Raw genomic sequence first — 27,135 nt, 5'->3', positions numbered from 1 at the left:
GCCTATAGGCTAGCAAAGCCTCTGTAGCCCCGGCCCTGCACTTTTGCCCGAGGGATTGAGTCCTGTTCCCTGCCGGGTGTCATGTCTAATGCTGGGAATACACGGTACGTTTTTGCCGCTCAATTTCGCGCCCAATCATTTTCCACGCTCGATTATGCGGGCGATTATCTTATCTTCCATTTGTTTTTCTTATCTTTTCCCATTGTTCCCTATGCATTATTGAGCGCGGAATCGATTGGGCGGGAGATCGGACATGTCGGAAATTATCAATCAAGCCATCTAAATGGCTCAATGGAGCAGCAAAAACATACCGTGTATTCCCAGCATCATACATGTGTACAAGGCTTTAGAGTTCAGAGCCTTAGGCACAGGTGAACATATTTCTACAACAACACTGTCCCTGTGCATGGTGGTGTAGTGGGTAGTACATTCTAGAGCCCTGGGTTCAACTCAGCCTGGACACTATCTCTGTGTAGTTTCTATGTTCTCCCTTTCTCTCCGTGGGTTTCAGGGCCCTGTTAATTTATTTCAGCACTGATGGAAATGTGGGGCATCTAAAGCCTGGCACACACCATGCAACTTTCCATTAGATTGATCGGTCAAAGCTATAATTTCCGACAGTTCCGATCAGGTTTCCAATCGATTTTGTACAGACACAATTGGAAAAACGATCGGAAACCTGATCGGACCTGTTGGAAATTATAGATTCAACATGTTGATGTTTATCTGACGGGCAATTGCATGGCATGTACCACGCGTTAGATTCTAAGCCACCAAGGCGTCCTGCTAGGGGTGTTGATGTGACGGGCAATTGCATGGCGTGTACCACGCATTAGATTCTAAGCCACCAAGGCGTCCTGCAAGGGGTGTTGATCTGATGGGCAATTGCATGGTGTGTACCAGGCATTAGAATCTAAGCCATCAAGGTGTCCTGCAAGGCGTGATGGGCTGCTAGCCTAGCCCTAGTGGGCAAATGGGTACTTTGCTAAAAAAGTGGCCACCGGCCCTCTTCCCATGGGTTAGCAACACCAGTGACAAGAAAAACTGGAGGTCATACCCTTCAGTGTGGATTGGAACAAAGATAACATGTCCGGTCTGGACTGACAGTCTAACCCGAGCACTTACCCAAACCTGAACTGAGTAGTACATGAGTAGCAACCATTTGTACTGTATATATATATTTTACCCTGTTTAACTATTTGCCTGGTTGCCATGCTTTTTGAGTCTCACACCTACAACAAACTTGTAGTCAGTAGAGTTGGCAGAAGTCTGAGATCCTAATTTGCATGCTTGTTCTAGGCGATTCAGAAATAATTAAATATAGAGGATCAGAATGACAAGCAGATAAGTAGCATTTTAAAATGGAATTGGTATTGGCTCCAACCATATTCCTCTTGGCTCAGATTACTTTTATTCAGAATGCATCATAAAAGACCTTGGGCCCAATCCAATTCACTTTTCTCCTGAGTGCGCATTGTTCTTCTAACCCGCCCATAAGATGCCACTTGCTGGGACTTCTAGCATTGGCCAATATGCAATTCACTTTTTATCCTGAAAAGTTATGAAACATAAGATGAAAAATTATCTCCTAGGAGAAAATTTAGGAAACAAAGTGAATTGGTCCAGGCCTCATATGCACTGTGCCATGGACATCCCAAAACTGAAAGCAAAGATTGTGGCTTAGTTCAGTGTTTGCACCTAGTAGTTCTGGTCATTTACACCTGCGTGATTTCCCTGTAGGTAGAATCATGTAGGCAACAAAGGAAATGGAAGTAACACGTGACCATATGCTTGCAACCAATCAGAGACTCATAAATATGGCTATGAAGGAAGTGAAATTTCTTCACAGGAAATCTCTGATTAGCTGGTCAGCAGCACATGACCATGTATCAGTTCTGACTTCTATGTTCTCCTATAGGAGAAGTTAATTACCTCTGTTGCCCACATATGGTCACCTCTATATTCCCGCTTGCTCCTTTTAATACCTCTTCAACCTTTCCCTCCTTCTTCCATTACAGAAGCCCATCTCTCCTTCCCCTCTCTTAGCGCAGCGCTGGCTGAACATGTGCCTCTGCCCTTTATCAGTCGCTTTCATATCAGGATGTCTCCTTTCACGGTGAATAATTGATGTGGTTTATCAAAGAAAACCAACATGCATGCTTCATCAGGCTCACTTGAGCCCTTTGATCAAAAAAATTATGCTTTGACTTGTGATATTATCAGCATCTGCTTGCATTCAACACAAAATCACTTTGAATTAAAAATTAACGACTCCCTGCTTAGCTTCTGAAAGCGTGTTCTTGGTCCTTCCCGCAGGGAACTCTAGAATACCAGGGGAGCAAGAGGAAGCCAAGAAAACTTGGGTAAATATCTAGCCTGAATTTAACAACTGTAAACAGAAGTCCTTTTGTAAAAGGGGAAATTCTTAAACATCGAAATTGCCCCTCTGGATGTGTATATGGTTTCCTGCTAACAAGTCTACAGATAACTGCTTCCGATTTGGAAATGTCTGCCTGTCTGTCAGAGCACTAGTGTCACAAAATGTCTGTTTTTGTTGTTGTTTTATTTTTTTTGCAAATTGCCTGGTCAAACTGCTGATCATCTGTTTCGAATACTTTTAGCCACAGACCCTGTACATGCATGCAGATCAGGCGTTTGACTAGATTTGCCACATGCTTGTTTCAGGTGTGTGATTCAGTCACTATTGATGCATAAAAGATCAGCAGGACGCCAGGCAACTGGTATTGTTTAAAAGGAAATAAATATGGCAGCCTCATATATGCATATAACTTAGGCTGTCCTTTAAAGTGTACTTGAGATGGTGAGGGAGAAAAAAATTATACATAGCCGGAGCTTCCTACAGCTACCACCAGGCTTATTTCTTCCTCACTGTCCTTCTGCGCCACCTGGATTGTCCAAAACTGGCCCCAGAGAACCCTCCAGTCATGGCCAGTTGGTGCAGGTGCAGAACACTCCTGGGAGTGTGTGCGTGGCCGGGCAGCACATGCGCAATACACCCCAGATCGGAGGACTTTCTGGGGCATATTGCAGATGATCCAGGAGGCGCAGAAGGACAGTGAGGAAGAGATAAGCCAGGCCCAGGAGGGGGATGGAGGAAGCCCAACGCAATTTTTTTTTCTTCCTCGTCCTCTCTGGTTTACTTTAAAGACATTTTGGTCAGTCCGCAAAAATGTGAGGTATTTTGAAAGTGTAGCATTTCTTCTTGTACATAAAATAGTTTATACAGTAGAAATCTATGTATAATTAACTTCAAGGGACCTGGCCTAGTAGCTTACTATATCAGCAGTTTACAAAATTTGTCATGTATATTCATAAAGGCAGACACATGGTCGAGACCTGGGCATTGAGTCTACTATAGCCAGAGGTATACTATATCGGAGTTTACAGTAATTAAATTCTACTTAAAGAAAACCTGTAGTGAAAATAAAAGTCAAAATAACCATACACAAGTCATACTTACCTGCTGTGTAGTCTGCACCTCAATCTCTTTCTCCTCTTCTGTGTCCTGTTTGTCCACTGTGATCAATGGAATTTTCCGTCCTCCATTTTGAAAATGGCCATTACCCCATAACAGCTTCCTGGTCAGCACACAGTTAAACTGTAATATCGCCCACTTGAGCCATAGGGAAATATGGACACATCAGTTCTCCTCTCAGCTGTAACTGACAGCAACCGATATACAACTGACAGCAACTGATATATTTCAGTTCTGACAAAATGTTGTTAGAACTGGAAGGGAAGTTACCTTATGTGTTTATTTTAAATAATTTTACTCAGTACAGGTTCTCTTTAAGTAAAATTATCCAAATTGGTTACATTTCATTAAACAGATAATAATGAATACATTCTTAACAGAGGTTTTGGGGCATCAGTTTTCTTTACAGCATGCCATGTGTTGATTTATAGAAGAATTTAAGGATGTCTTACATACAAGTATTCTCCCTAGACATATCACTGTAGTTAGTGCAATTATTGTACTTAATCTTTGAATGCTTTGTTTATAACGTGTTTTAGAACACTGCTGATAACAGGATTTCCACTGTGGTGCAAGTTTTAAAGGAGTTTGAAAGTAACTTTTTACAACTCCTGCAATGATACAGGCAGAACACATTCATTCTATTGGTATTGAACCCGTGATTAAAATTATCTGTTTCTCTAGTCATTTAAAACATCTGTAGCAGGTAACTCTTCAAGGACAATGTTTGAAAAGTATAAATGGCAAATGTAATTTTCAGTGAAAACTTAAATATTATGAAACTTTGCAAGTGATATGCATGACAAGTATTGCTATTATAATTTTTTTTATTTTTTTTTAAGTAGTAAATACTATGATGTGGTGACAACAAACATCACATGACAATCCTTCTTTTATGCTGCCTGACAAAAGCTCAACACACACCATACAATCTTGGTTGTACAGATTTACAAACACACGATTGGTTCACATGATGGCCAGGGGCCCCGGACCTCTCTCACTGGCCGGGGCCCCAAGGCCAACACGCGATACCTGGAGGGGAGTGCAGGTGGGCCTGGACCTCTCACACCCAGGCTCTGGACCTCTCACATCCAGAAAACCCACCAACACTGCCTCCATACTGAATGCTAAATCCAACACACACAAGCAATAGAAAACAGCAGTACATGCACCCAGCTACATTTGAAATTGGTCAGCAGGTGCTCGTCAGCCAATCAGGATGCATTGTCATACACCCTTTACCTGCCATACCACATCTAGCAGCCATTAGCATTCAGGTGGGAGGCTTCAGTTGGACGCCATCGCAAGATTGCGTCGCTAGCAGGACCGCCCCGTGCAGGCATTCCTCCCACAGGGGTCCCTCCCTAACCGCTCACCTGTCCGCCATGTCCTAGAGCTAAAAGAAAACGTTTAAAAACACACGATTGGTTCACATGATGGCCAGGGGCCCCGGACCTCTCTCACTGGCCGGGGCCCCAAGGCCAACACGCGATACCTGGAGGGGAGTGCAGGTGGGCCTGGACCTCTCACACCCAGGCTCTGGACCTCTCACATCCAGAAAACCCACCAACACTGCCTCCTTACTGAATGCTAAATCCAACACACACAAGCAATAGAAAACAACAGTACATGCATCCAGCTACATTTGAAATTGGTCAGCAGGTGCTCGTCAGCCAATCAGGATGCATTGTCATACACCCTTTACCTGCCATACCACATCTAGCAGCCATTAGCATTCAGGTGGGAGGCTTCAGTTGGACGCCATCGCAAGATTGCGTCGCTAGCAGGACCGCCCCGTGCAGGCATTCCTCCCACAGGGGTCCCTCCCTAACCGCTCACCTGTACGCCATGTCCTAGAGCTAAAAGAAAACGTTTAAAAACACACGATTGGTTCACATGATGGCCAGGGGCCCCGGACCTCTCTCACTGGCCGGGGCCCCAAGGCCAACACGCGATACCTGGAGGGGTACAGATTTACCAAATCTATGTAGTATAAGGGCCAACAGATTGAAACTACCTTGAATGATTGATTGGATAAGCTCTTATACTACATGAAAGTGGTAAGATTGAACAACCAAGATTGTATGGTGTGTGTTGAGCCTTAGACTTCCAGGCAATTGTCAGCTTGCTCCAGGTCCACAGAAGTCCAGTCCACAGTCCACACCCCCTTCCTAAGGCAACTAACTACTGGGCATTAAATCATGTGGTTGAGTAATTGGCATCAGTCTCTTCTGTTGGGAGGTAGGAGAGAGGAGAGAAAAGCAGTGGTCATAAGATTGTTGCTATCACAACTGAATATAGCATTGAACAGTTTTTATGCCTCTATACATCACTTAAATTCCTGGAGTTCAGTTTTAAATAAAACTTGTAAGTTTTATAGCAACAAATCCACACAAAGTGGCTATCAGAGTTTTAACCAAGCTGATATATTCAGGAGTTTTCACCTTTTCTCTGCTCAGTTCCCTCTCTTCTATAACTTTTAGAATGGTTGTTTGTTAGTTACAGACAGCTCCAAGCTACAGATACAGTACGCGCTAATCTTTGGGAATTGACATTTATGAGGTATATACCTCACAACAAGGTAAATTATCTCACAACTCGGTACATGATCTCACAACTCGGTAAATTACCTCACAACTCAGTAAATTACCTCACTAGTCATTCATTTTAGTTTTAAGGTGACAGCCTTTGTGAAGTGACATTTCACAAAATGTTCGGTAAAATCAATTGTCTTCTGCTTCAACACATGCGGTAATTCTTAGTGAATTGTAGATTGAGAGGAACTGAAAAGAAATTAGGAATTCAGTATCTTTTGAAAGTGTTCTGTAGAAATATAAACCAGTGCTGAGCTGATGGATTGTAGTGTGCATGTAATTGGAGAAATGGGGAAACTGTGTATGGAAGAAATAGATTGTTCATGGGAGTTTTTAGAGGACAAACCAGATTAAAGGACCACTATTGTGAAAAAAGTAGACAGTTAAAATCTGACAGAACCGACAGGTTTTGGGCAAGTCAATTTCCTCATGGCGGATACTCAAGAGGGTTTTCTTTGTTTTCAACACCATTTCCTGAACAGCAGTTGCAAAGTCTAACTGACAAAATAGTGGGCAAGTGAGTAGGGAGGCTGGCTGGTATCTTACTATTTTGGCAGTTAAACTGCTGTTCAGGAAATGCTTATGAAAACAAATAAAAAAAAAACCCTGAGAATCCCCCATGAGGAGATTGACTGGCCCGAAACCTGTCGGTTCTGTCAGATTTTAACTGTCTACTTTTTTTTCGTGATAGTGGTCCTTTAAAGATAATTTCTTAAAGGTAAACACTATATGCCATTAAATGTTAAAAGAAAAAAAACCCTTTATTACATAAAACAATTAAAATAACACACAATCACACAAAAAAATCAAAACACAATCGCAAAGTAAGTTGTAGTTTCACGTAGATTAAAGGGGCAGTATGGCAAAAAATTGTAAACTTTAAAATATGTGCAAATTATATATTTTCTGATAGTAATACCTTTCGGTATCAGATTTTCTTTCTTGCACTATAAATAAAAATATAAATATGTGCAAACAAACAAACAGATAAAAAGTACGTTTTTTCCAGATTAAAATGAGCCATAAATTACATTTCTCCTATGTTGCTGTCACTTACAGTAGGTTGTAGAAATCTGACAGAAGCGACAGGTTTTGGACTAGACCATCTCTTCATGGGGGGATTCTCAGGGATTTATTTATTTTCAAAAGCACTTAGTGAATGGCAGTTGCTCTACTGTGTAGCGAGCAGGGAAGCTGGCCAGCATTATTGTTTAAATCCTTTTTAGGGAATATCTTTATAAAGAATAAAAGCCTTGCTGAGAATCCCCTATGAAGAGATGGACTAGTCCAAAACCTGTCGCTTCTGTCAGATTTCTACTACCTACTGTAAGTGACAGCAACATAGGAGAAAAGTAATTTGTGGCTCATTTAACTCTGGAAGAAATGTACTTCTTATTTGTCTGTTTGCATGTACAGTATTTTAAATTTTACAATTTTTCGCCATAGTGCCCCTTGAAGAAACTCAATCACATGGTGGAAATACATAGATTATTACTTGATCTATATATACCTGCAGAAAAGGCTGAAGGCAAAAGTATACACAGTAATAATATATAGGCTAAGCCTTAATATGGATTTAAAGAGAAACTGTAACCAAGGATTAAACTTCATCCCAATCAGTAGCTGATACCCCTGTTACTATGAGAAATATTTACTTTTTCTCAAACAGATCATCAGGGGGCGCTGTATGGCTGATATTGTGGTGAAATCCCTCCCAAAGATGATGACATGAAGGCTCATTGTGGGGGATTAAACAATATGAACAAATTACATGGCAAATATGTATATGATCTCCATTCTATTATTTAACTTCTCACTTTACAATGTATTGATTTATTTTTTTCCCCTTTTCACTAAAGTTCCTCTTTAACAAGTTTTGTGAATAGATGTATTGCATGTGTGTTACCAATAGGCAGGATATAGTATAAGTCTCATTTCAGCAGTAATGTTAACACTTGAGTAAATTATCTCAAGTGCTAGTATCCTAAATACTAACTGAAGGTTGTAAGTATGGGGCCTTCCTGTGGGTGGCAGCACAGTTGTGGGCAGCAGCTTAGTGTAGGGGTGACTTAGTACAGCAGTTGTGGCACATGCATGTGGCTGCATGACGGCGGCTTAGTGTGGGAGGTGGCTTACTGTGGCGCGCAATTCTTTTGAGAATCAGGGGATTCCTGGTGAAATCTAAATAGCACTTGTTTTAAGATTACAGGAATAAAAAAAACAACGAATTTTCACTGTAGATAAGTACCTGATAATAGTAGGCTGGTTCAATGACCATGCATTTGAATCCTCAGGTTGTCCCATAGGGAATAATATGAATAATATCAAGTACCGTAAATTCCAGTGCAAGACATCCTGTAGGCCAGTGTTTCTCAACATTGTATTGGTATGTACCACTTTTAAAACCCTGTACACACCAAGTACCCCCTAGCATAGTAAACATTATCACAAGTACCCCTCGACTAATATAAATGTATTCATAGGCCATGATAATTGGTTCTAAACAATTTCCAAGCATTTATTAATGATTTGAATTACCTAAAACACTGTTGTTGTTCTTGAAATAAGATTTGTGATTTTTTAAAGCTATATATTTGTTATTCTCAGTCAAGTATATCAAGCACGAGTACCCCCCTGAACAATCAGAAGTACCCTCTGGGGTACACGTACTGCATGTTGAGAACCTAGGCTGTAGGCTGTGTGTACAGCAGGACGACTGTTCATATAACCACACTAGTTCCTATCTGTTATGAAGTGAGATCATACATACCTGTGCATGTCACTCGATTGTTAGGGTGACATTCACCAACACTTTAATTCCAGTGCAGGAGATTTGGGCACAGCCGGCGCCACCATAGGCCATAATAGGATTTACGGCTATAGTGGTGCTCAGGGAGTTACTTTAGCACCGTCAGAAGAAGGAGCTAAAGTTACTTATAAAACACTATAATTCGGCCTCCAGCAATTGCCCAGCAATTGCTGGAAGCCGAATTATTTAATTCCCCACCATCCATGGCGGCCTGGAGGGGGAATAGTATTTAACGTCGCCGGGAACTTGTACAGGAGCAGGATAAGCCATACCGGCTGTATCCTGCGCCCAAGTCTCCCGGCGGAGATTCCTCTCATACGCTGACATTCAGGGGACTGAATGCTGAACAGACACGCTGTTCAGTGGAGAGGGGTAGAGGACAGTGGGAGTAGCTCCAGCAAGCGACATCTTATGGGCAGGTTAGAAGAACAATGCGCTTATTGATCCTTGTGCGTCAGTTGTTCTTTTAGCGATCCAGCTAAACAACCTTGGGGCAGCTGTACGCATGCAATATTCTTGTCTGAGACAACGATGAGCAACTGTCTCAGCCGAAGATTGTTTAGCATGTTTGAAGCTACTGTATGTGCAGGGGCGTAACTAGGGACCACCGGGACCCCCTGCAGAAATTCTGACAGCCCCCCCCAGGGCCCGTTTTGGGGGGCTGGAGGGGTCACAGCATGAGGGGAAAGCCATGGCCACACATCGGCGGGGAGGGGAACCTTCTTGAGTTCCACCACGGATGTTCCTCACTCTAGTGTCTGACGCTACTTCCTGTTTATACAGGAAGTAATGTCAGACACTAGAGCAAGGAACATCCACGGTGTAATGCAGGAAGGTATTTGTTCCTGCCCGCTGTCCGCTGCCTGCACAGACACTGATTGATGCTGGAGGGGAGCGCAGAGGGGAGAGCCTGAGGTGATGAAGGGGGGACTGTCCCCCCTCCCCGCCGATGTGTGGCCATGGCTTTCCCCTCATACTGCAACCCCTCCAGCCCTCCTGGGGCCCTGAACGGCCGAGTGCAGGGGCTGCAGCCCCTATTGTTACGCCCCTAAATTGACTGTTATTGCTGTTTTTTTATGCTGATGTTTCTCAATAAACTTTGTTTTTGAATAAAAAAAAGAAATGGGGGGAAAATAAATAAATACGTTACAAAATGAGAAGTCAAAAATTAGAGATAGATCAAGATAGATCAAGAAGTGATTGATATTTGCAGTGTAATTTGTTCATGTTGTTTGATCCACTGTGAGCCTGCAGGTTATTATTTTAACTGCTGGCAGACAAGAAAAAACAGCATCAACTGCCACTATCTATAAACACATCCACTAACAATGTGATAGACTAAAATGGTTTGAAAACAGCTGTTATTTCCCACAAGACAACGAGGTTAACAGACAGGAAACTGTCAGGACCATGGCAGCACACAGTGGGAGGGGTTTCACCACAATATCAGCCATAAAGACTTCCCTGATCTATATCAGAACAGGTAAAGATTTCTCATGGGAAAGTGGGTATCGGCTACTGATTGAGATGAAATTTAATCCTGGATTAAAGCTCCGCTTTCCGGTCACAGTCATAAATTGTGCTCATCCCTTTCTCCCTTACTAACTTGCTTCCATTGTCTAACTGTCACAAATATCATATGACTAGAGCTGGTGATGGTTGGCCAGTGCAAGCAACTTAGTGAATGAGGATGTGGTGAGCACAATTCATAGCTCAGGCCTAAAATTCTCAACCCATTAACAGTGGGAGTGACACGATTGCTTTCTAATTCCTTCTGCATGATGTTGCCTGTAGGCAAAATTAATTATGAGAAAATGGTTATCTCTGGTTCTTACATCCAGCAATATGTCATGTCTGGAGCTTTTTCAGTGTCTGTAACCTAATATCCCATACAGATTGCACTAGTAATTTATTGTTCTGCCTCTTTTGTCTGTTGCAGACAAGTTAAGGTTCTAGACAGAGAAGATGAATATTATAAACTGCTGTCAGCCGCTGACTCAATTCCTGAGGAGGATCCTTTGGCTCAGCAAGGCATGTTTTTTGCCTCAAGCTAGACTGCTGTAGTTTAATCCATGCTACTTGGCGTTGGTAAGTACATTATTTTTGTAGCAGGAAAAATCAGGTTAAGATCACAGAAAGTGTGATAAAGTGGGAACCTGCGTATCCTACTCTGAACTATTCACGTTGTTTACATCAACATTATGGTGCTATATTGTCTTTTCTCGACCTTCAAGCACAAGTGTTTCCTAATCCAGTGATGGGGGAAAAGCATGCTTCTGTCTGCACATAGGCTCTATGATTAACTGGTGTCAAATAAATCACTTTAAAGGACACCTGAAGTGAAGGTTATGGAGGATGCCATATTTATTTCCTTTTAAACACTTGTCCTGCGGGACAAGAATCAGCGTCCCTGAAAACTGCACTTTAGTTCCCAGGGACGAGTGGGACGTAGATACTCGTCCCTTCCTATGTACGAGCAGCGAGGGCCCACAGCATTACGCAGTAGTGCACAGATTGGTTAATGGAAACATATGTGTCAATATCAATGTCTAATGTATGACGATTACTGTTGCAACGAGCAACAATGATCATTACATTGTAAAAAAACAAAAACCTGTCGCTTCTTGCTGGCTGGAACGCAGCTGAAACTATGTTCTAACCAGACAGGAGACTGTGTAGGGGCATCTAGTGGGCAAAAAAGTTACAATTAAAAAATTCTACAAATTACATTTTCTGTGCTTCTATCAAGTCCATTTAACCCCCTTTTCCCCTTCCTGCCCCAAATAACACTTGTAAAAAAAGAAAAAAGCCAAACTGACTGAATTTAAAAGACAATACATAAATTGTTAAGTGAGGGACTAAGCTTTTTAAACATGTGTGCCATGAGGGTGTATTACCGTTATTTTTGCAAATAAGGGCGTGTAATTATTGATAGAGTACAATAAGAAAACCATTTTCTAATCGAGTCAGACTTCAGTAAGTGCACCTTATCTGAATGCTTGTTCAGGGGCTATGGCTACAAGTAATAGAGGAAGAGGATGAGCAGGAAAGTTGGTCATTTTGCATTGTTTACAAGTAAATAAATGTCTGCCTTCATATCCCTCTCGCTTCAGGTGTCTTTTAAAGGTCTAAACCACAAAGAATGACATTTTAGTCTCACTCCACACACCGTGTCCCAGCTGTACTACAACATGGCAAACTTTAGTTGAATTGAATATACAGAAAGACCCCCAATATCTGGCACAGTCAGGGATTGCCTGATGCCGGATATGTGTTCTTGCCTGTTGCTTGAGCAACTGGCCGAAAATAGCGCTAACCTCCCGCTGTGCAGAAGAAGCAACTTAGCGATCCTCCGGGCGCGATCTTCTACACAGTCTGTAGCTCCCAGCGGCTTTCCTGCATCCTCTGTATACGAGTCTTGGCATGTTATGTGACCCAATGTGGATGTCATGTCCGAAGTATCAATAAATTGCTTCTGCTGTACCACAACTCTGGAGATTGCCAAAGTACTGCCCCCATTGTCCATGTCAGGCATGCTGGTTAGTTGAGACTTTTGGATACCTGCGTTCTGAATAACGGTGGTTTTATTGTGAATTGAAATCAAACTGACTTCAATCTCAAGACAAAATGATAAACTGATATCAAAACCAAAGGCAAATGCCTTGCACCCTATTCCTTTAATAGTGTACGGCAGAAATCTATCCACCCACTTGCAAAGATTCTGAAGATAATCCCTACTTGCCAAATGTGGTAGAATTATGAGAACTTATGGTGGAATCTGAGAGTTCTTCTCAAAGTGAACCTAAAGCAGGGCAGAAAAAGAGCTAGATACTTCTTACCCATGTAGGTTGAAGACTCTGGATCCTTTAGAGCTTTCCCAGTCCTCAATCCATCCTGTTGTTCCACTGCTGTCCTCCATTGAAGTTATTCAAACTGCTAGGTTGAATACCTCTTTGCCAATTTTTTTGCAGGCTTCGGAAGTACTCGCATCCATGAGTACTTCCATAGACAAGTTAATCCATACAGTGGACATGCGAGTCTGAGCTTGCTCATGTGTAGTATGGCTGTGCCAGTCTGTGAAAGCACTTTTAGGCGCTAGTACTTTCAAAGCCTGCCAAGGAGTACTGAAGATGCATAAATTTAATGGGGGACAGTGGTGGAACAACAGGACAGAGCAAGGATCAGGATGGCTCTATGGGATCCAGAGCCTTCCATCTACATAGGTAAGGATCTCACTTCAGGTTTTCTTTAATGATAACGAAGCACCGCCCCCCAGGTAAATCGGTAAAGAGGTCTTTTTTTTAACCCTTACCTATTTATAACAAATGATTAGAAGTATCACAGGTATACTTTAAACTTTTCTTCCATAACCTTCTTTCTTGTTCTTTTTAGTTGAATCATCTGGTGTCAATCTGTATGCGTCTATTTTCTGGCAATGTCATTTTTTATTCTACTTTAAACTTACATTCATCTTCTGTTTCTTTGTTTTTATTCTCTCCTTTTCTTCTAAAATCTCCATTGCAGAGCCTCCTGCCACATGACTGTCCCCACCGTTCTCCTGCCATACAACACTAGACTTCACCACAATACTAAGGGAGCCTCATCAAAAGCATCGGAATCTGCTTCCGTGGCTTCCCATTGGTCCTTTGATCTGGGAAGATTACAGATGAAAATGCCAAAAGAAGATGGAAGCATGCAGAGGAAGAGGACATCACAGGATATGAACATACAGAAAAAGAAAGAATGTAATAGAAGAGAAGATAGAACTATACCATTGAAAAAAAGGATACAGATTAGGGATGGTCAGAATGCCAATTTCTGATTCCAATTACAATATTGTGTCTTTCCGATCCTGCGGATTTATGAGGCAATCCAATTTTCTGATTTCCGCAGAATGTTAAGATTTGTCAATAAAGTTAGTTAATTGTAAAAAAAAATAATAATAATGTGGAATCTGCTATGCGGAAACTACATTTCCGTTTAGCAACTGCGGTAAACTTCTGCCTTCTTTGATTGGCCTAATACTGTACTTCCGAAGTTCTGAAGTCTCATGATTGGCCTAAAATTAGCGCCGTAATCCAATTTCCGCAAAAAAATTCTACATTCTCTGATTGGCCTAAAATTACCGTCCTACTCTGATTTCCATGGAAAAATTCTGCATTCTCTGATCTGGTCTAATGCTTTCAAATTCTGCGATTGGGCTAAAATTTCTGAGTTGCGGGTTATGCGATTTCCGCATACTGAATTCTGCCGTGGTAAGCTCATTTCCAATCACAAACTCGGAAATCAGAATTATGTGGAAATGTTTCGACCATCCCTAATACAGATGGAAGTTTTTTTTTATTGTTGTTACTATTGTTAATAAATATTTCAAACCTTGCTTCCTGCTTCTACATTTGTAGAATTTTGCATTGCATGTTTGAAATTTGTTTACAGAACTTTAGAGGTAGCCACTAACAATACAATTCGGCGAACGATCGTTTATTCATGTGAACCATCGGAAATTATCGTTTGGGACCACTAATGGATGAAAATCTCCTAACCAATTTGATTAGATCAATGACATTGATCATATTTTGTGTGTTAGAAGCTCCAAAATGATAATTTCCGATCATTTATACAATAATCATTCATAAACCATCGTTCAACAAATTGTATCGTACATTTGCCCACTAACAATACAATTTGCCAAGCGATCATTTACAAACAATCATATGGACAATCCGAAATGCTGCTCGTTTGGGACCACTAATGGACAAAAATCTCCTAAGCAATCAGATTTATGAAATCGATCCTATTCTTTGATAAATCCCATCAATATGATCGGTTGGGTGGGAGATTTTTGTCTGTTAGTAGTCCCAAACAATTATTTCCAATCCTTCATATGAATAATTGTTTGTAAAGGATTGTTCTGCAAATTGTATTGTTAGTGACCACCTTAAAGGGAATTTTAAGTGAAAATAAACTTATACTATAATGATTTGTTTGGGTAGTACAGCTAAGAAATAGAACATTATTAGCACAGGTATGAGTCTCATATTGTTTCCAGTACAGGAAGAATTAAGAAACGTCAGTTGTTATCTATGCAAAAGAGCTTCTCTGAGGTCTCAGACCAAGCTTGGTCAGTTACAGAGCTGTTTTCTGAAGCACTTATCTCAACTTGTCTCTCACGGTTTCTTGTTTTGTTTTTTTTAAGGTTTTATTGCAGGAAGGTTCAAAGGGTCATTAGCTCTGCTCTGTTTCATAGTTTAAAATACAAAGTGTAGTTTGTAAACAGCAAATATTAGAGAACGATGCAATGTTATAAAAAAAAGCTATATAACTGAAAATAAAAAATGAGACTCTTCTTTGCTACTAATGTTCTATGAATTATCCGTACTACACATACAATTTATTATATCAAATTTTTTTACTGCATTGTCCCTATATGAGTACCTGTAAAGAAAAATAAAACTAAAATGCCTTGGAACAGCAAGGTGAAGTTGGACAGTGTATTTCCCACAGCGGATATAATTTCCATAATCTGTAATAATCCACTGGCACTTTCCATGTTTTAAATGGCTGTCCTGAAATAACTGGAAACTTGCGACATTGTCCATTTTCCCCAACGATCTCCAAAAATCTGCCCTGCAGCAGTGGCTGGATCGGAGGATCAAAGAGTCCTCCACGTCCCTCCCGCTCTGTCCTTGTTCTTTCATCCAACTTCCTACGTCCCATTCATGGTCTTCCAATAAACAATTCAACAGGAGGAATCTACACATTTCAGCCTCCGCTTCCGGCCCCCTTTGTGACACACCGCTGTATGCGCAGCAGCTTTATGGCTACGCTGCACATGCAGTTCTAATCTTGTGCTGCTAAACAATTTAACCTCATGTTGACAGTCACCTCATTTGCAAGACACTGACTGCAGCTCAGACTTTGGTTTTAGCTCTACTGCGATACAGTTTTATTAAAAAGTAATCACATCCAGACAGCCTAAGCGTGGGATGAACAAGATTTCTCAGTTTGCGCCTTTCTTGACAGTGGTGAAAAATATTTATTGAAGCCATATTGAGGCTGATATCAGAACTACTGAGGGAGCCTTGTTCCAAGAGGATTTTTATGAACTGTAAGAGGAGAGGAAAAATGAATTTGTTTCTTATGGATAGATTTTACTCTGAAGAGTAGCTAAGCCAAGACATTCCAAGTAGGTTGAATTACAAGTCCTTCAACAACATATGACTTATGTATCACATTATGCAGAACAGTACACCACCTGCCAGGCAATGACTGTAGGAAGTGCAGGTGCTATGCTGTGGTATTTCCCATAATACACAGGTGTTGAGGCATCATAGGCAGGCCCGGATTTACATCACAGGAGCCTATAGGCACAGATGTCCTGGCACCCTAGACTTCGCCCTCCATGGACCTACAAACCCTGCTGTCACTTCTCCCTTACTTTGCTTGCCCGTCATAGGTACAAGTGCCTCTTGTTATTAGGTAGTCAGAGGTACCCTCGTACCCTCAGAATTAAGTAGCTAGAGGTGCCCCTGGCTAAAGGGAGATCTCGTCAGTGGAATGCCGAGACCCAGGTGAGTAACCTCTCATTAACGCTCTGCTCAGGACTCTGCACAACGAAGGAGGGAGGAGCAAGGAGACGGGAGTAAGCCGCCTTTCCATCATCAGGCGCTTGCAGCCACATGCCTACAGTGCCTTATGGTAAATCCTGCCCTGATCATAGGACCTAGCAGTTTAGGTGCAACTGATGAAAGCCATAAGTGAGGCAGTCCAGTCTGTGACATACAACCAGATCTGGTGGTATCAGGTGGAACTTTTCTACACCAGAAGCTATTACATTATTGATTTACAGTAAGTTACACAGTAGTACTTTGCTCTACATATGCATTCCCAACAGAGCTGTTGTGAATCCACTCAGAATGTGTTTTCTATCACCCATAAACGTGGTTCAGATTGTGCATGAAGAATGTGGAATAGAGGAAGAATCCTCCCATTCCCCTCCAGAGTACCTGCAAATCTCACTTAGATGTACCTATGTAGAACCATAAACAGTTTTACTATAGGTAGGAGGGGGTAAGAGAAATTACAGCATCATTTGCAAGGATTATTTCTGTGCACCTGGGGAATTTTGGGAATCACTGGATCCCATAATACAATTTATATAAGAGGCCCTTCATTTAAAGCAAACCTGAAGATCGTTTTAAAGATAAAAAGTTTCACTCATCTGGGGCTTCTGCCAGCCCCTGCAGCTGCCCTGTGCCCGCACCATCCTGGAACAATCCTCCAGTCCCCCGCCATGGCTAAATTTTGGTACTGCTGACTTTCAAGTCAATGGCCACTGAGCCTGCGCGGCACTGGCCGCTTGCGTCCTCATTCTCGCTCATGTTGCTGTCCCCATCTTGCGCATGTGCAGGCAGAGATTTCTCTTCCTGCGCATGCGCAGGGTGGCGACGAGAGCGAGGAGGCGCGCAGCCAGGGCCGCGCAGGCACAGTGGCTCAGCGACTTCAAAAACAAAACTTAGCTGTGGTGGGGGACCGGAGGATCAGTGAGTGATGGCGCAAGCACAGGGTGGCTGCAGGGGCCTGGCAGAAGCCCCAGATAAGCCCAACTTTTTTTTTTATTTTATTTTTTTTATATATGGAGCTGTGCCCTGAACAATTTATCAAGGTGAAACCCCAATCATTCTTCAGTTTATTTTTCAGAGTCTGGGTGGCTAGAATAGGCTCTTCTTAGTAAACCTGGAAATCCTATAAGTACAGAACAATAATTTTAGATTAGTTATTCAAAATAATCCCTCCTACAGACTGAGATCCAAAAAGTCTTGGCCCAATGACAAGCACTTGTGGCATTTCTATGATGGCTTGGGCTCCACTATTCCATCCACTATTTCAGAATGGATAGTCAAAGGATTTAACTTAGAACTGTGAACAGCCACTAAGTCAGTGATCATCTGCTGGCATTCTCTTTTTTTTTTTTTTTTTTTTTTTAACTGAACTAAATTGTCAAACTGATCATTTACCTAAGCTGATCACTTCTTTAATGCACTAAGCTGTTCTTAAATGGATGGGGCAGGGCTTAATGCCAAAAGGCACTGGGCTTATCTACGAGTCACAAAAGTCCAGCCTGCTTGTGAGGAGCACATCCAAGGCATCCCAAGCATGCAAAAATTGACACGAGGATTACTATATGCACTGAGGATTATCATAGGAACTTGCTGATACCTCAAAATGTGGCACATTGTTGGTCTGCTATTAAAATGCACTTGTTATGTGAACAAATAAGGCACATGTTAGCTTTCAACTGCGAGTAGAAAATATTCATCCTTCTGTTGAAAGTTTACAAATGATCTCCTGAACAATGAGCTGTCCACCACACTGGTATAGAGAGAGAAAGGTGCCAGTTTGGTTGTCTCACTTTTACAGCTCCTGCGCAAGAACCCTGCCTAATTTAGGATAGCTATTGGGAATCGCATCCTTCACCTAGGGCTGGAGCTACCATACGAAAAAATGGGCAATTGCCCCAGAGCCTGTAGAGGCCCCCAAGGTGTCCCTCCCCATCTTAACTGTTGCTCCCCTGGGACTCTGCAGAGTCTGTTAAGTTGGGAGGTGATTGGGGGAGGGTCAGTAGCCAGCTCAGGGGCCCAGGAGGGAAATTTGGCTGCAACAAAGGGTCTCTAATGACGCTTTTTGGTCGGGGGTGTCTGTTGGGGGGCCCCCAGGCTAATTTTGCCCTAGGGCCCAATTGTTACTTGAACCGCCCCTGCCTTCAGCGCCTTCACCTTCTTGTGAATGCATCAACATTCGTGCAGTTTGGGAATGACCTTGAAGAGAGTTGAGCGACAACTTTTCAGTTTGTAAAGAAGCAGATGCCTTCCACGTAACTCTTTGTGGCACATCAATTCATTTTGGTCTCGGACGGCGGGGCATGTTATGCTGCAAATCAGAACTCTCCATTAGTTTGTGTGCAGTCAACTACTTAGTGATGTGATGGCTTTGGCTGGAAGCCAGGCTTCATACGTCTCAGCTTTTCATTCTTATCTCCACGTGGCAACAGTAGATCAAAAGCGTTTTATTAAATATCACACCGAAAGGAAGGCTTTAAAAATGTTACATAAATTACACTTAAATGGAGCCTATCAAAATGATTAACAATGCACAGAAGCTGAGACAGGAAAGACGTATGAGCAGCAGATCCAACACCTCCCTCTGTAGATATGCTTATTACTCTGCACAGCAATACAGGACAGACTTACTTCAGTGCGCACTATGCCTCCTGGTCACCAGACACAGAGAGGCTACTTCCTTTACATACACAGACATGCTTACCACCCACTAGAGTTATTCTTATTTTGCTCGATAGGTATTGACAGATCAGCAATGCCAGAGTTACCAATGCATGCAGAGTACACAGTGAATTGGTAAGGCTGTCCTGTATTGCTGTGACCAGGGGGCCCTGGAGGATGAGGCCCCCTTCCTGCTACCCTGCAGCAAATACGCACCTGTGAGGACTGCCAAATTTCACCTGCACAGATTAGGAGAAGAAACTCTACATCTTACCGGGAGAAGAGGAAACAACCGTGCAAATAGCGGCCCAACATGTCTTTGCCTGCCACCAAGTGGGAGGAACATGATACCCCACAGACTGTATACCCCTTATACTGCCCCCTATAGCGTCCTCACCCCATGGACTATATATCCCAGCTCCCTATACCGTCCCTTATATCCTCTATGGTCTATATATCCCAGCCCCCTATACCGTCCCTCATATTCTCTGTGGACTATATATCCCAGCCCCCTATACCGTCCCTTATATCCTCTGTGGACTATATATCCCAGCCCCCTATACCATCCCTTATATCCTCTATGGACTATACAGGGAGTGCAGAATTATTAGGCAAGTTGTATTTTTGAGGAATAATTTTATTATTGAACAACAACCATGTTCTCAATGAACCCAAAAAAACTCATTAATATCAAAGCTGAATATTTTTGAAAGTAGTTTTTAGTTTGTTTTTAGTTTTAGCTATTTTAGGGGGATATCTGTGTGTGTTCAGGTGACTATTACTGTGCATAATTATTAGGCAACTTAACAAAAAACAAATATATACCTATTTCAATTATTTATTTTTACCAGTGAAACCAATACAACATCTCAACATTCACAAATATACATTTCTGACATTCAAAAACAAAACAAAAACAAACCAGTGACCAATATAGCCATCTTTCTTTGCAAGGACACTCAAAAGCCTGCCATCCATGGATTCTGTCAGTGTTTTGATCTGTTCACCATCAACATTGCGTGCGCAGCAACCTCAGCCTCCCAGACACTGTTCAGAGAGGTGTATTGTTTTCCCTCCTTGTAAATCTCACATTTTATGATGGACCACAGGTTCTCAATTGGGTTCAGATCTGGTGAACAAGGAGGCCATGTCATTCGTTTTTCTTCTTTTATACCCTTTCTTGCCAGCCAAGCTGTGGAGTACTTAGACGTGTGTGATGGAGCATTGTCCTGCATGAAAATCATGTTTTTCTTGAAGGATGCAGACTTCTTCCTGTACCACTGCTTGAAGAAGGTGTCTTCCAGAAACTGGCAGTAGGACTGGGAGTTGATCTTGACTCCATCCTCAACCCGAAAAGGCCCCACAAGCTCATCTTTGATGATACCAGCCCAAACCAGTACTCCACCTCCACCTTGCTGGCGTCTGAGTCGGACTGGAGCTCTCTGCCCTTTACCAATCCAGCCACGGGCCCATCCATCTGGCCCATCAAGACTCACTCTCATTTCATCAGTCCATAAAACCTTAGAAAAATCAGTCTTGAGATATTTCTTGGCCCAGTCTTGACGTTTCAGCTTGTGTGTCTTGTTCAGTGGTGGTCGTCTTTCAGCCTTTCTTACCTTGGCCATGTCTCTGAGTATTGCACACCTTGTGCTTTTGGGCACTCCAGTGATGTTGCAGCTCTGAAATATGGCCAAACTGGTGGCAAGTGGCATCTTGGCAGCTGCACGCTTGACTTTTCTCAGTTCATGGGCAGTTATTTTGCGCCTTGGCTTTTTCACACGCTTCTTGCGACCCTGTTGACTATTTTGAATGAAAAGCTTGATTATTCGATGATCACTTCTGCACTCCCTGCATATCCCAGCCCCCTATACCGTCCCTTATATCCTCTATGGACTATACATCCCAGCCCCCTATACCGTCCCTTATATCATCTACACCCCTATGCACTGTATACCCTAACCCCCTATACCCTTCCCTTATTCCCACAACCATCCCTCCCATATTAATGCTAATGTTTTGCTTTGGCAATGCTAAATGTAGTTGGTTTTGCCAATAAAGCTTTTTTGGATTTGGATTTTGTTAGCAGAAATCATGAGTTAGCCACTTCAAGTCAAAATACAGTAAAACCTTAGATTGCAACAGTAATCTGGTTTAAGAGCGCTTTGCAAGACAAGGAAAAAAATGTTATGAAATTTTGACTCAATAAGCAAGCAAAGAACAATATATATGTGCATATATGGGTCACATCATCACAGCCCAGACAATTGTTCTCTCTTTGATGCTGCAGGATTGTACTTAATCTGAGTGCAGGGACTGTACAATGTAACATTTCCATGATATCCTCAAAAGTAGGCAAAAGCAACTGTTATTGGATAAGTTCCTTGTTAAAGCCACATAAACAAAGGTTGGTGTGAGCCAACCGATAGCAAGGATTTTGTTAGTTATAGTGAAAGTGTTGTTTACATTTTTACTTTATACAGTGCAGTGCTTTTCATTAAATACTAGCTAAAGACCCGGCGTTGCTCGGGTATGTATTTGGTTGTTGTTTGGTCCGGCCACTCTTTCCAACATAGTCAGTCAATGACCAAGTTTGTGAGATTTGGGGTCCTTGGCATTAATAATGTGAGCAAGGGCGTAGCAATGGGGATAGCAACCATAGCGTTGCTATGGGGCCCCTACGTCAGGGGGGGCCCGCAGCAGGATGCCCCGCTAGGTGCTGGAGGGGTCGCAGCATGAGGGAAGAGCTTGGTGGCACGTCGGTGGGGAGGGGGAAGGGCCCCCCTCTCCCCCCTCCCTCACCTCGGGCTCTCCCCTCTGCGCTCTCCCCTCTAGTATTAAACAGAGATTCTATGCAGGCGGAGGCGGCGGGGCAGCGGCGGCAGATACATACCTTCCGTGCGCTCCACGGATGCGTCTCTCTCTAGCCTCTGACGTGACTTCCTGTTTATACCGGAAGTCGCGTCAGAGGCTAGAGAGAGACGCATCCGTGGAGCGCACGGAAGGTATGTATCTGCCCCGCCGCCTCCGCCTGCATAGAATCTCTGTTTAATGCTGGAGGGGAGAGCGCAGAGGGGAGAGCCCGAGGTGAGGGAGGGGGGCCCTTCCCCCCTCCCCACCTACGTGCCACCAAGCACTCCCCTCAAATGCTGCGACCACTCCAGCCCTCAAAAACGGCCCTGAGCGGGCCCGGGGGGAGGGGCGGCCTGTCCTGGGGGGCACCTGTCACTCACAACCTAACCTGGGGGTCCCTGTCACTCACAACCTAACCTGGGGGGCGCCTGTCACTCACTACTTAACTGGGGGGCGCCTGTCACTCACTACTTAACTGGGGGGCGCCTGTCACTCACTACTTAACTGGGGGGCACCTGTCACTCACTACTTAACTGGGGGGCGCCTGTCACTCACCTAACCTGGGGGTCCCTGTCACTCACCTAACCTGGGGGTCCCTGTCACTCACAACCTAACCTAGGGGGCGCCTGTCGCTCACTACTTAACTGGGGGGCGCCTGTCACTCACAACCTAACCTGGGAGTCCCTGCCACTCACAACCTAACCTGGGGGGTGCCTGTCACTCACTACTTAACTGGGGGGCTGCCTGTCACTCACAACCTAACCTAGGGGTCCCTGTCACTCACAACCTAACCTGGGGGGGCGCCTGTCACTCACTACTTAACTGGGGGGCGCCTGTCAATCACAACCTAACCTGGGGGTCCCTGTCACTCACAACCTAACCTGGGGGGCGCCTGTCACTCACTACTTAACTGGGGGGCGCCTGTCAATCACAACCTAACCTGGGGGTCCCTGTCACTCACAACCTAACCTGGGGGGCGCCTGTCACTCACTACTTAACTGGGGGGTGCCTGTCACTCACAACCTAACCTGGGGGTCCCTGTCACTCACAACCTAACCTGGAGTTCACTGTCAGTCACTTCCTAACTGGGGGTCACCTGTCACTACTTACACTGGGGGTCACCTGTCACTACTTACACTGGGGGGCTCTTGTCACTGCCTGAACTGGGGGGGCTCCTGTCACTACCTGAACTGGTGGGGCTCCTGTCACTACCTAAACTTGGGGACTCCTGGCGCTACCTTAACTAGGGGGTACCTTTCACTACCTAAACTATCCAGGCCAGCCAGCCTAGCATCACCACCAGCCAACCAGCCCAGAATCACTGTCAAAAAGGCCACAGCATCACCACCAGTCAGGCCAGCATTTACTTCAACCAGCCAAGCACAGCCCAGCATCACCGCCAGCCAACCCAGCCACAGCATCACCGCCAACCCAGCCACAGCATCGGCCACAGCATCACCGCCAGCCAACCCGGCCACAGCATCACCGCCAGCCAGGCCACAGCATCACCGCCAGCCAGGCCACAGCATCATTGCCAGGCCTTTCAGCCCACACATCATCCCCAATACAGCCCAAAACAGTATTGCCAGGCACAGCATACAGTAGAGGAGAATTCAGAAGCCAGGTGAGAGGTGTCTACCATATTAAAGGGGGCATTCTGCCTATTTATGTGAAATGCTGTCTATTTATGTGCCTCATGATTGCTGAATTTGTCTTGTTGGGGGCCTCACGATTGCTGAATTTGTCATGTTGGGGGCCTCATTTTTGCTGAATTTGTCTTGATGGGGGCCTCATGATTGCTGAATTTGTCTTGTTGGGGGTCACATGATTGCTGAATTTCTTGTTGGGGGCCTCACGATTGCTGAATTTGTCATGTTGGGGGCCTAATTTTTGCTGAATTTGTCTTGATAGGGGCCTCATGATTGCTGAATTTGTCTTGTTGGGGGTCACATGATTGCTAACTGCGAGACTATGGAAAAAGCTGAATCATCATCATATGAGACAATAGCATTAAACCTACTTTTTTAGCTTTTTAAAATAGAAAATAAAACTGGGAGGTTGTACAAAATGAATTTATTTTTCAGGAGTAGGATGGATGAAATGGTTTATCTTCACAGTTTATTTTCAACTTGGATTTTCCATAATGTTCATGTATGAGTTAAAACGACTGTACAGTATTTAGGTTAAATTGCTGTTGCCACAAGGGGGCCCAGTGATTTCTAGTTATGCCCCTGACTACTACCTAAACTGGGGACACCTATAGACCTGGCTACTTATACTGTACTTAGAGGGGTGTGGGAATGTTGGAGTGGAGGGTCCTGGAGGAATGTTTAGGTGGGAGGTCCGAGGTCCGAGGGGGGGGGGGGCATAATATTTTTTTGCTATGGGGCCCAGTCATTTCTAGCTACGCCCCTGAATGGGAGAATAGAAACAGTTTAAATTTTCCCATTAAAAACAAGCAAACAAATCTACAGATCTGATTGGCCGTTTGTGGTTTCTTCCCCTTTTCTGAATTTGAATCCTCGTCTTTCACTTGGCACTTTCCCTGCATTTTTAACCTCAGTCACCAAGGCACCAACCGTGTCAAGTTTGGGTACACTTGGCTTTATTGCTGTGAGAATGGCAGCCTTCTAAATTTTCCCATTGACGTCAATGGGTGAAACCTGAGTAGCTGTGTGTGGTTCTGACCAGGTGTGTATGAAACCCCTAGAATATATCTTTCCAGTTAGTAAGGGATCTGACCTAGTAGATGCAGTAGTGAGCAATGTTGCTATTTTTGCAGATGATACAAAATTGTGCAGAATCATCAACTCTCAGGAAGATAGTGTCATATTGCAACAGGATCTGGATAGGATGGCTATATGGGCACATACATGGCAGATGAAATTCAATGTTGACAAATGTAAGGTCATGCATTTTGGACGTACTAATGGTCTAGCACCATACAAAATAAATGGGATACAGTTGGGGACATCAAACTTGGAGAAGGACTTAGGAGTACTCATTGACAACAAGTTAAATAATCGTACTCAATGCCAAGCAGCTGCAGCTAAAGCTAACAAAATTTTGGGATGCATTAAAAGGGAAATAAAAACTCGAGATGCTAGCATAATATTGCCCCTGTTTAACTCTCTAGTAAGGCCACATCTGGAATATGGAATTCAGTTCTGGGCACCACATTACAAAAAAGATATTGCAGTTTTAGAGCAGGTGCAGAGACGAGCAACAAAATTGATGTGTGGGATGGAAGGTCTCACTTATCGAGAAAGGTTAGATAAACTGGGTTTATTTAGTCTAGAGAAAAGACGCCTTAGAGGGGATCTAATTAACATGTATAAATACATCAGAGGGCAATATAATACCTTGGCGGATGAGCTTTTTGTCCCTAGGCCTTCTCAAAGGACTAGAGGACATGATCTGCGCATGGAGGAAAAATGTTTTAACCATTTATTTAGGAAAGGGTTCTTTACAGTAAGAGTGATTAAGATGTGGAATGCATTGCCACAGGAAGTCGTTATGGCAAACTCTATACCTGCATTTAAAGGGGGCTTAGATGCTTTCCTTGCGTTGAAAGACATCCATGGCTACAATTACTAGGTAATGCCTAATGATGTTGATCCAGGGATTTTATCTGATTGCCATCTGGAGTCGGGAAGGAATTTTTCCCTTTAGGGGCTAATTGGACCATGCCTTGTAAGGTTTTTTTCGCCTTCCTCTGGATCAACAGGGATATGTGAGGGAGCAGGCTGGTGTTGTACTTTATACTGGTTGAACTCGATGGACGTATGTCTTTTTTCAACCAAAATAACTATGTAACTATGTATACCAAATGTAGTTGAAATCGGACAAGGTTTTCGAGTGATGCCGGCACATACACACACACGTCCAATTTTATTTACTGTATATTCTGGCGTATGACTGCTTTTTAACCCTTGAAAATCATCTGAAAAGTCAGGGGTCGTCTTATTCGCTGGGTGATTCGCATTGATGCCAGGTGATATGCCCTATCCTGTTACCGACTCTCAGATCTCACTGCTGAGGACTGTAGTGAAGTATCGCAGGTGCACTTGTGCGAGGTCTGAGAGGCAGAGAAGGAGGTATGGGATACAACAGTGGGCAAGAAGGGTGAAAAAGACGTGTTTTATCAATCTCCCATACCTCTCTGATAAACAGGGAGACAGGAAGTGCTTACCAATCTGCTTGACTGCAACCAGTCAATCGCCTGTATACTGTTATATACTGGGTACCACATACAGAACAGCACCAGTATCTGTTCATACATAGCACCAGTATAAGACTTTAAAAAAATGTTATTTGGTGTGCGTTGGAAGAGGGGTAGTCTTATACAGCGAGTATATCCCAAACTCTATATTTTAACTGGAAAAGTTGGGGGCTGGCTTATATGCCCAGTAGTTTTATACACCGGAATAATATTTATATATATATATAGATAGATAGATAGATAGATAGATAGATAGATAGATAGATAGATAGATAGATAGATAGATAGGATTGTGGAATGAATCATCTCAGTTTCCTTTAAAACTTATGAGGAAATTTTCCTAGCAACCCCCCTGTATTGTACCCCCCCCCCCCAGTCCAGAATGAAAGAAAAGCCCTTTAAATACTCACCCAATCCTTAAAGCCTCGTACACACAAGGAACAAAAGTCTCACAAGTGACAAAAAGAAAAAAGCAGTGACAGGTCCCTCAGTGCAGCAGCCGTACACATTGCGCACAGAGGGACAGAGATGCGGCGGAAGCTGTTGCAGAAGGTTCCTCCCCCCGCCGGAAGCTCCATAAATTGTGTATGGGTTGCTGTTGCTAGCCCGCATACACACGCAGTACGCGTGGCAGACTAGCGACAGTTGCGGCGACAGCTCTGACTGGCGAAGGTTCGTGGCGCCCGCGTCATTCACACGGGAGACCTGTCGCCGCAACACGCGCGTGCCACGTGGTTGCGGCGATAGTTGTGCCCCATGTGTATGCAGCATAAGTGCTGAGATCACCAGAACCCTGTGCTCAAATTAGTTGAAGCCAAAACAAATATACTGAGTGCATGCTGTATAATTTCGGCACCAGGATAGTTTTAGCACATATGTTACCA

At 43.4% G+C, this 27,135-nt stretch overlaps 1 protein-coding gene across 9 annotated transcripts in view; it reads left to right on the top strand.

Moving 5' to 3' along the window:
• MYO3B (myosin IIIB) overlaps positions 1-14,273 on the top strand; it is a 394,939-nt gene extending 380,666 nt beyond the window's left edge. For 8 of the 9 annotated variants that reach the window (XM_068245545.1, XM_068245547.1, XM_068245546.1 and 5 more), the window contains 3 exons: positions 2,317-2,363; positions 10,839-10,987; positions 13,424-14,273. In XM_068245545.1, the coding sequence (XP_068101646.1) occupies positions 2,317-2,363; positions 10,839-10,953 (162 nt within the window). In that variant the 3' untranslated portion in view covers positions 10,954-10,987; positions 13,424-14,273. Of the gene's footprint in view, positions 1-2,316; positions 2,364-10,838; positions 10,988-13,423 lie in introns of those variants that run through there. The other variant, XM_068245550.1, reaches the window with a different exon arrangement.
• The last annotated feature ends 12,862 nt before the right edge of the window (positions 14,274-27,135 follow it).

The sequence above is a fragment of the Hyperolius riggenbachi genome, chromosome 7 (genome assembly GCF_040937935.1).
Source record: "Hyperolius riggenbachi isolate aHypRig1 chromosome 7, aHypRig1.pri, whole genome shotgun sequence".
Taxonomy (NCBI): Eukaryota; Metazoa; Chordata; class Amphibia; order Anura; family Hyperoliidae; genus Hyperolius; species Hyperolius riggenbachi.
This window is presented reverse-complemented; position numbering and strand designations above follow the sequence as displayed.